The 10,761-nt window shown below is 44.4% G+C and overlaps 1 protein-coding gene across 2 annotated transcripts in view; it reads right to left on the bottom strand.

Moving 5' to 3' along the window:
• LOC113449077 (von Willebrand factor A domain-containing protein 7-like) overlaps positions 1 to 10,761 on the bottom strand; it is a 52,897-nt gene that overhangs the window by 22,958 nt on the left and 19,178 nt on the right. For both annotated transcript variants that reach the window (XM_026720036.2, XM_026720037.2), the window contains exons 8-10: positions 10,278 to 10,416; positions 3,657 to 3,793; positions 456 to 725 (exon numbers count right to left, since the gene is read on the bottom strand). In XM_026720036.2, coding sequence (XP_026575821.2) covers positions 456 to 725; positions 3,657 to 3,793; positions 10,278 to 10,416 — 546 coding nt within the window. The remainder of the gene's footprint in view (positions 1 to 455; positions 726 to 3,656; positions 3,794 to 10,277; positions 10,417 to 10,761) is intronic.

Genomic DNA, 10,761 nt, shown 5'->3' on the forward strand with positions numbered 1-10,761 from the left:
TGTCCACTAAGACTCCAAGATTCATCTGACAGTTACTGCTATTAAGCCTGGTTCCACCCAGTCTATATGTGTACTTTTGGTTTTTCTGGCCTAAGTGTAAGACTTCACTTTTCTTTACATTGAATTTCATTTCGTTTTGTTTGATTAGCCAGTGCCATCCCTGCTGCTCGGGGAATGGCCATGGAGGCTCCTTTCATGTCCCTGCAAGGAGGCTGGAGCAAGTGACGGGAGCTCACCCCAACACACAGCAGCACTCGGGTCTCGGACATGGGCTTGCTAACTTCTTAGCCCCGTGTTCTAACCATGTGAGCCACCCTGCTCCATGCAGAAGAGCGTTTCTCAACCTTGGCATCTTGAAGATGTGTGTGGCTTTCAACTCTTGCTAGCTGGAGGTTTGTGAGAGTTAAGTCCACACCCCTTCCACAGGAAATGCCATGTGTCACACTGCCTCTTACCGGAAGGTTGGAACACTTTCATGCTGAATGACGTTGATGCTTTGACAGAGATGGTCAACTCTTTGATGGTTTCATCTACAGGGATGGAGACATTTGAAGTGTACATTTGGCCATCGATCAGTTTAACAGGAGCAGCATTCAGGGACTTCTCCATTATTCCCAGGACCTGTGAAAGCTGACTTTTTGAAGTAAGCACATAGAATCCGCCAGAATAATCCGCCAATTCTTCATAGCTGTTCGCAAATATTTTAGGCTTAACCTCAGGAGCACCTGTGGAGGAGAATGAACAGAATGACAAAGGGTTGGTAGGGACCTTGGAGGTCTTCTAGTCCAACCTCCTTCGCAAGCAGGAGACTCTCTATCATTTCAGACAAATGGTTGTCCAATCTCATCTTGAAAACCTCTGGTTTTAAAGCTGTCCCTAATGATCTAAGTGCTGGAGCCCACTGTAACAACATAGCCAAAAAGGCATTAAGAGTTGTTAACCTAATCTTACATAGCTTTTTCTCTGGTAATATTACACTACTAACTAGAGCATACAAAACATTTGCTAGACCAATACTCAAATATAGCTCATCAGTCTGGAACCCACATTACGTATCTGATATTAACACAGTTGAGAAAGTCCAGAAATATTTCACAAGAAGAGTTCTCCCCTCCTCTATTTGTTGCAGAATACCTTATGCCACCAGACTTGAAATTCTAGACCTAGAAAACCTAGAACTATGCCGCCTTCGGTCTGATCTAAGTATAGTATATAAAATTATACATTGCAATGTCCCACCTGTCAATAAATACTTCCACTTCAACCATAACAATACAAGAGCACACAATAGATACAAACTCAAGGTAAACCGCACCAAACTTGATTGCAGGAAATACAACTTCAGCACCAGAGTGGTCAGTGTCTGGAATACTCTACCTGACTCTGTAGTTTCTTCCCCAAACCCCCAAAACTTTAACCTTAGACTGTCTACCTCACCCCTTTCCTAAGAGGGCTGTAGGGGCCGTGTATAATCGCACCAAAGTGCCTATCATCTCTGTCCTATTGTTTCTTTTATTCTTCTTATATGTATCCATGTATTCATAACTATGTTTTTACTTATACCTATTATCCTGTAAGCAATTGACAAACCAAATAAAATAAATAAAATAAATAAAACATTTTTACTGTAAATATTTACTAGCCCATGGATGAAAGGCGGGCTCCTTTTTAAGAAACCTTGGTTTTTTGGGGCTCTCCTTGAGGCAGAGGAAACAACTTTTTAAAGCTTGGGATGCCACTGGCCCCCAAAACAATCACTCTCACTCCCTCAACACACCCTTCACCAGAAGCAGTTTCTCTCTTTGCTGCAAACTGCTGGAGATTTCATCAACATCCCCACAGGAGTGTTTTCCAATCCAGCGGCTCTACTTGCTTTCAGTTAAATCCAAAAGTAAATGCAAAACTGGCTTGGAAACTGCTCAGTGACATAACCCAGCCAGCTGTCATGTTTAAATCAAGCCGAGAAAATTTGGCTGCCATGCCTGATTTTCAAGTTCAGCCAGTACAGAAACTCGGCTCCTTTGTCTGTTATCTCAAGAATGTCGAAAGCTCTGCCACAGCGATTCCCTCAGTCTGATGCAACTGCCCTGAGGGAAACACGGACACGGCTTCATATAATCTGTGCTTTTAAGACGTCTGTGAAGCAAATAGGAACTAGACACCAACAGGGCCGGCTCAAGAGATCTTTCTTGCCCGAAGCAAAAATCAAGATGAGCCTCCTTGACAGATTTCACAGGCGGAAGCTGATCGGGCTGGCACACAAGAAGTGATGCTAGTGCATCTCCTTTGAGGCCAGGAGGTGAGATGACAAGAATCGAGAGCAGGCCTTGCGATACACACAACTCTTCCTTTCCCTCCTTGGCAACCTCTTGCCCTGTCTCCTGGGCTCTGCTGCCCCAGACGGCAGCCCTGTTGGGCGTAAAGGCAGAGCAGCCCTTGTATGGGACAAATTGTTTGCTGGTGTAGGCGATGGTACTCCATGCTGCAGAGTTCTGTGCATGGAAGACGAGGGTCTTGAAAGCAGCAGATGGATTGTTCTGTTTTCTCTCTATCAGTCTATTTGGTTGTATTTGAATGGCACAGGAAGAGAAATTGTCCCTGTATTATTCTTCCTCAAACACCTTATGTGTTTAGAAAAATATTACCTCTCCCTCTTCCTTCCTCCCCCCTCCCTCCTTGACCCTTCCTTCCTCTTTCTTTCATTCTCTCCTCCCCTTTGACTCCTTTCTTCCTTCTTTTCCTCTTTGCTCCTTCCTCCCTCCCTTTCTCGCCCAGTTCTTTGCACCTTCCTTCCTCCCTTCTTCCCTTCCTCTTTGACCCTCCCTTCTTTCCTATCCTCCTCCTTGACCCTCCCTCCCTTCCTTCCTCTTTCTTTCTTTCTCTCCTCCTCCTTGACCCCTTTCTTCCTTCTTTTCTTCTTTGCACCTTCCTTCCTTCCTCCCTTCTTCCCTCCCTCCTTGACCCTCCCTTCCTTCCTCTTTCTTTCTTTCTCTCCTCTTCCTTGACCCCTTTCTTCCTTCCTTTCCTCTTTGCTCCTCCCTCCCTCCCTTTCTCCCGTTCTTTGCACCTTCCTTCCTTCCTCCCTTCTTCCCTCCCTCCTTGACCCTCCTTTCCTTCCTTTTCTCCTCATCCTTGACCGACCCACCCACCCTCTCCTCTCTCTCTCTCTTTCTTTCTTTCTTTCTTTCTTTCTTTCTTTCTTTCTTTCTTTCTTTCTTTCTTTCTTTCTTTCTTTCTTTCTCTCTCTCTCTCTCCTCCACCTCAACCCTTTCTTCCTTCTCCTCTTTGCTCCTCCCTCCCTCCCTTCGTCCCCCACCTCTTTTCCCCTTCCTTCCTCCCTCCCTCCCTCCCTCCTTGACCCTCCTTTACTTCCTTTCCTCCTCATTCTTGACCCTTCCTTCCTTCCTTCCTTCCTTCCTTCCTTCCTTCCTTCCTTCCTTCCTTCCTTCCTTCCTTCCTTCCTTCCTTCCTTCCTTTCCTCCTCCTCCTTGCCTGTAATGTCACTAACATACTTTTCGCTGAGGAAGCTGGTTTAACAAAAAGGATGCAGGTTTGTAACATTTATGGGATTATTTGCAAGACTTAATACCAAGCAATTTTCTATTCTTTCTGCCTAAGAAAACCTCAGAATATTTTCTTCACGGGGATTGACTTACTTCTGCGTTTCCTGCTGTCACAATAGCCTGTGAGGAGATAATTCACTATGGACTTAGAAGAATCAATCAGAATTTCCACTTCTCCCTTCAGGGACTCGTCTTTGGCTCCCGCATCAGTGAAGACAAAAATCTTGGATCTGGAGGGACACAAAGGATTTTAGGAAGTTTGTGCTAGGGGAAAAGTAGCGTGAATGTAGGATTGCCAAGAAAGTTGCTTTCTCTCAGTTGTTCTCATATAGAACTGTGGATTTTTTAACTTATAGAATTTTCTAAACCAGTCCAAAAAGTAGTTTGGAAATGGAAATCCTTCTATCTGAAGAGCATCCAGATTGAGGAACAATGGGTGAAATTGATGGAAAAAGGGAGATGAATATGGATTGGCTGAATCTCTTTTATAAACAAGATTGTCTAGGACAGGGGTCCCCAAACTTGGCAACTTTAAGACTTGTGGACTTCAATTCGCAGAATCCCATGCTGGCTGGGGAATTCTGAGAGTTGAAGCCCACAAGTCTTCAAGTTGCTAAGGTTGGAGACACCTGGTCTAGGAAAGGTACTAAAAGAATTCAGCCAGGAGCCCTGGAGAGGCCTCAAATAGGTGAACTATAGATTGTCTTTGACTTACAACCGTTTAGCAACCATTTGAAGTTATGACAGACCCTCAAAATGTACCGAGGACCCAGATTCAAAGTTCTGAGGGCCAGACCATCCTGTGGTCACATGATCTTATTTTGGGGATCGGTAACCGGCTCATATGATTTACGATTGTTTGCAGTGTCCCACTGTCACATAACAAAATTTATAGGGTTTTTTTGTGCTTTGTTTTGATGGAAATCGGCATCTATTTCTGGTTTTTTTGGCAAACCCCGCCTATTGCAGGCAATGGGTTTGCTTAACAACTGCGGCGTTCACTCAATGATTGTGTCTTTGCTTAATGACCATGAAGATCTGTTTCCTGACCTACATAACTATAATAAGGCTCAATTGTTTGGCGTTAAAAAAAGTATCCATAATGTCACGTTAATGTTCACAGTTACTGCTATTGAGCCTGATGGTTAGCTCTGATGTTAGCTTAATAATGTTGGTCACAGACTTTGCATTGTAACATTATGGCTCACGCGATTCTGTGGAAGTAGTTGAACCCAAAGCAGTTAAGTGAGTTTTGCCCCATTTTACAGCCTTTTTTTGGTCATAGTTGTTAAGCAAATCACTGCAGTTGTTAAGAGAATCACAGAATCGTTAAGTGAATCCGGCTTCTCCATTGACTGTTTGTTGGAGGCTGGCTGAGAAGGTTACAAATGGTGATTACATGACACATACATACATGCTAGTTTGCCAAGTGGCTGAATTTTAATCATGTGACCATGGAGATGCTGCAATGGTTGTAAGTGTGGAACAGGTCATAAGTCACCTTTTTTTTATGTTGTAACTTTGAACTGCCACTAAATGGATGGTTGTAAGTCGAGGGCCACCTGTATGGTGCCTGTGAGATGGTTGTATTGTTTGTAAACTACTGGTTGGTCCTCTTTCCTGCTTTATGTCTGCTTTAATAGTTTTAACTTGTTTTGAATGTTTTTTTTATTGTTGTTTTGGGTTGTTTATTTATATGGACTTTCTTTGTGATTTCTTTTATCTCTGTGAGCCACCCAGAATCATGTATGTGAGATGGTTGGCTATATAAAGAGAGTTAAACAAATAAATAAAAATAAGATTTATCACATGCTTCCTCTGACACCCACTACAGATGCTTGTGCCTACATTAGCAATAGCAATAGCACTTAGACTTATATACCACTTCACAGTGCTTTTACAGCCCTCTCTAAGCGGTTTACAGAGTCAGCCTATTGCCCCCAACAGTCTGGGTCTTCATTTTACTGACCTTGAAAGGATGGAAGGGTGAGTGAACCTTGAACCAGTTAGGATCCAACTGCCAAACTGCTGGCACCTGGCAGTCAGCAGTTAGCCTGCAGTATTGTATTTTAACCACTGTGCCACCAGGGCTCATTCCTGGATTATACTGTGTACTTGATACTTTAGAAATTTTAAAAAAAGGGAAGCAGACTTCTGCCTTAAAGCTCTATCTGTTTACACTTTTTTGAAAAATATTTTTACTACAGTTTTGCGGTCCTATAAAACCTGTGGTCCCCAACCCTTCTAGCACCACGGACCAGTTTTGTGGAAAACAATTTTTCCACAGACAGGTGGGGCGGAGTTTTGTGCGCAACCCTAGATTTTGTGCATGTGCAAATGAAGTTTCCTGCAGCTTGCACGGCCCAGTCCCTAATAGGCCACGGACCGATACTGGTCCACAACACTGGAATTGTGGAACCCCTGCTATAAAAGCATGCAAAATTAAAAGAACAAGAAAAAAATAATATCGGAAATAAGAATAAAAGAAAAAAGAAAAGAGGGAAGGAAGGAAAGAAGAAAGAAAAGATTGGAATTATGATTTGCCCCTGTAAAAAGTTAGCACCCATCCCTCTCTTAGAGGCATGAAATATTTTAGGAAATATTAAAAAGGCAGAAAATTATATTTCCCTAAAGGGAAAAATGGAGAAACATGCTCTTGGACAGCAGCCTCCACTTTTCTTAATAGCCCTCAGCAGATGTCAGCACTTAAGAGAGAAAGAGATTAGCTAGGTCTATTCATAAGCAAACACCCTCACTCAAGATCCAATAAAGTTAAGATTTGCCCTCAGCCACAACAGGAATTACCCAATGTCCCTTCATTGCACCACCCCCAGCAATCTTCAACCAAGCTTAGCTCAGACAAATTTAGGATTTGTACATGGCCCCAAGGGAGCCTAACAACAGCCAACAGAATACATGCTCTTGCACAGGAACAGGAAGTTCAAGTGCAAAGCCCAAGAGAAGATATAAATAGCCCTCACTCGCAACTCCATGTGGTCAGCTGCACCAGAACCATGCACTTGGTAGTTCTGCTTTATCATAAAACCACCTTTCCGATCAATCTCCATGTTTCCAGGGTTTTTCTTGGAAAGGCTTGGAACTGAACCAGATGGATATTTCTTCCAACACATCTTTATATCAAGCAATTGTCATCTTATTCTTTTCCCTTTCTTCTTTGACCCTTTTAAATCCTCAAATCTAACACATTTTTAATTTAACCTTTTCTTCTTTCAACATTAAAAGACCATGCAAGTCTCCCAGTCTTTTTTTTTTTCAAGTCCTTTTTCTCTGACCCCACCTATCTAAAGTTGGACCCGGAGGCTACGGTGGGAAATGTTGGCTAGACAAAACAAAAGCACTTCATCAGCCCACTATACACTTCAGAGTGAGAAGGCTGAAAGTTCAGAAGGTTATTGTGTGGGATCTGACAAATTTGAGTGGGGATAAGGTCAGCGATGGTTTCAGGCCATAAAGACTGCCTTTATTCCTTCCTAGAGTCAGAAAGATTAAGCGTTCAAATGCTAAAGCTCAAGACAGAACATGAAGGCCGGTTCTACTCTGTTAACCTCCTGTGAGAAACAATTTGCTTCTCTCATTAAATCTGCGAAGACATCCCGTTTATAAAGCGGCAGAAGAGGAAACAATGAGACAAATGATTTCAGGAAACAAGTCGTTTAAGGGTGTGACAGTTGATTCATAGGCCGAGAAGCTTTTGGGAGACCGTATGGTAAATTGCCTAGGCCCTCCAGATGATTACTCACACCTTAGAATGCAGGGCCTGGGTTAATGCAATGCGCTCTACCTCCCTTTCAAGACAGCTTGGAAGCTGCAGTTGGTGCCGAAAAGTGAAATGCATGCGATGGTTGTGCTGCTGTGTGAACTGCGCTGGATGCCAGTTAATTCCCAGATTGAATGCAAGGGTGTGGTTCTTACTTATAGAGCCCTTGTTATGTTATAAACCTGGCTGTGATGACCCGGGGCGTGGCACAAAAGCAACAAAGTCACAAAAATAGGTAAGGTCCCTTTAATTCCTCCAACTTGGCCTCCCATGTCTAGTTATCATCGGCTGGAGAATAAACTCTCCGAAGAACAGTTTTTAAAAGAAAGAAATTCAAACTCAAAGTACATATAAATTATAAAGAAAAATCAACACAAACCAAACTGCAACAATTGACAAGACAGGGCAGGATAAGCGATTGAAGACGTCAAAAGATAATGAAATACACACAATTGGGAGGATGCCAGAACTCAGATAAGACTTGATTAAACAGAATAATTTCATGCTTTGCTTCCAGCAACTTTGCTGTGCACAGTTTGCCCTTTTAAACAGTATTCCCAGCTGCAGCCCATGAAGGGGATCAGGGCCCTTTCCTCCCTCATAAACCATGTTGCTCCCTTCTCCATTCCTTCCTGCATGCCCTAGGATGAAGAGGGGTGGGTGGGCCTGGGTCTTTCTCTGAAAGCCCAGGCGGACTGTGCCCTTCCCCAGTTTCCTCCACAGCCACCGGAGCACACGCCCACTCCCTGTCAGCTGTTTGACCTCCCCCTCAGAATCAGATTCCAACTGGGGCATGACACTGGCTTCCAGGGGTGGGCTTCAAAAATTTTAGCAACTTGTTCTCTGCTCAGTTGCTGCGTGGGCATGTCCATGCTGGGCGCGACCTAGTCGGCCTCCCTGCACCACGCGGGGGGGGCATTTTTGCTTTTCCTGGGCTCCGGAGGCTTTCCTTGAGCCTCCAGGAGGATGAAAATGGCCTCCCTGAGCTTTGGAGGCCCCTGGAGGCTGGAAACGGTCCCGTTTCTGGGGTTCAGAGCCTCCAGGAGGCCCATTTTTTACCCTCCCTGAGCTTCCACACAGGCCCTGCATTTACCTGGCATCCAAACGGGGACCATGGAGACTCCTGGGAGGGGTGGGGCGGGGTGGCAGTGCCAACCAGGGGTCGGATTTGCTGGTTTGCCAAACCAATAATTAAAAAATGATAAAATTAGCTACCGGTTCGCCCAAACCAGGGCGAACCGGTATCAGCCCACCCCGGCTGGCTTCCCCATTGACTTTGCTTGTCAGAAGATCGCAAAAGGGACCTTGTGACCCCAGGATCCCGCAACCATCACAAATATGAGACAGTTGCAAAGCGTCTGATTTTGATCACGTAATCATGGGGATGCTGCAATGGTGGTTAAGTGTGAAAAATGATCATAAGCCAAACTTTTTTTCGGTGCTTGTTGTCCCTTTGAACGATCACTAAAGCAAAAGCCATAGCTGCATAAATGGCCACTTTGGTAACCTTGCAGATGCTTGAGAGAGATGTTATAGGTAGACCACTACTTACAACCACAATTGAGCCCTAAATTGCTGCTGCTAATTAAGACACTTGTTGTGAGTTTGCCCCAGTTTATGACCTTTCTTGCTGCAGTTGGTACATGAATCACTGCAGCTGATAGGTTATTAACCTGGTTTTTAAGCGAATCTGGCTTCCCCCTTTGACTTTGCTTGTCAGAAGGTCGTAAAAGGGGATCACGTGACCCGGGGATGCTGCCAACATCATAAATGTGAGCCAACTGCCAAGCATCTGAGTTTTGGTCACATGATCGTGGGGATGCTGCAAAAGTTAGTATTGGTGACACATGGTCCTAACTTAAGTCACTTTTTTCAGTGCTGCTGTAACTTTGAACGGTCACTAAATCAGGGGTCGGCAACCTTTTGGACCTCAGGGACCACCAAACTCATACTTTTAAATCCCGCGGACCAGAGACCCTGGGAAAATCCCCCCAAAATGTCTGCAGGAAAATTCCCCACCCCGTTTTTCTACCGATAGATCATTCTTTATTTGGGATTGCAGGATACTGTCTCCTGCTCCCTTCTCAGGAGGAAAGAGAGAGACTTTTGGCTTCATACAAGGAAAGCAGCAGAAGCAGCAGAAGTCCTTTCTCAAACTCTGCCAGAAATGAGTCTTTGTGAGACTTATTGTGCCAGCACAGCCTCTTGGAACAGGTTGCTTTGCAGGGTCCCAAAGACTCATTTCTGGTGGAGTTTTGGGGGAGAGAAAGAAAGACTTTTGCTGCTTTCCTTGCATGCAGCCAAAAGAAGAAAGAAGAGGAAAGAAGCAGCCTGGTGGCCAGGCGAGGCACGTGGGGCGAGTGAGGCAAGTTCTCTTACTGAAAATGGAGGCCCTTTCTCCCTTTGTACAAATCAGTGGGGATTCCATCACCACCAGTGGTGGCATTCAAATTTTTTTACTATCAGTTCTGTGGGTGGGGCTTGGTGGGTGGGGCATGGCTTAGTGGGCATGACAGGAGAAGGATACCGCAAAATCTCCATTCCCTCACGACCCCACTAACCTGCTTTCCAGCTCCGTTCTCCTGTGCAGGGCAACAAAAGAAGACTCAGCTAGGACTCCAATCAGCTGGGACTTGGGAGGCAGCAAAGAGATGGGGCGGGGCCAACCAGAGGTGGTATTTACCAGTTCTCCGAACTACTCAAAATTTCCACTACCGATTCTCAAGAACCTATCAGAAGTGGCTGAATACCACCTCTGATCACCATTGAATTGGTGCAAATTTTGCCTCTGCCAGACCAGAACAGTAGGTCCTTAACAGAGTGGAATATACACTGTGTATATGATACAGGATTACCTGTGATTCAAGGACTATCTGTACAGTATCGAGAGATATGGGCAGAAAGAGACAAGAGGCCTCAACTTGGACGCTTCTCACCTTGGCATGCTCTGTTGCAAAGCCAGCTTCAAGCCAGTCATGGACATTTCTGGGCAATCGCCACCCCCTGTAGCAGTCAGGCGAGAGATTGCAGATTCCAATTCGTCCACACTTTGGGTCTTAATGATAGGTCCAACCTCTGCAAAGACAGATCAAGGTGGGAACTGAGCCTTGATAGGATGAAGAAGGCCAGCCAAGGTCCACAGTTTCAGACAGAGTTCTCTATCAATCATCATCATCTCATCTATCTATCTATCTATCTATCTATCTATCTCTATCTATCTATCTATCATCATCATCTCTATTATCTATCTATCTATCATCATCATCATCATCTCTATTATCTATCTATCATCTCTATCTCTATCAACCTATCATCATCTTAATCTCTCTCTCTGTCTCTCTCTCTCTCCCCTCTCTCTCATATCTATCTATATCTATTCTATCTCTATCTATCTATCTATCTATCTATCTATCTGATTTT

This window comes from Pseudonaja textilis, chromosome 2 (assembly GCF_049901715.1).
Source record: "Pseudonaja textilis isolate UNSWEBS1 chromosome 2, rPseTex1.2, whole genome shotgun sequence".
In the NCBI taxonomy this organism is placed as follows: domain Eukaryota; kingdom Metazoa; phylum Chordata; class Lepidosauria; order Squamata; family Elapidae; genus Pseudonaja; species Pseudonaja textilis.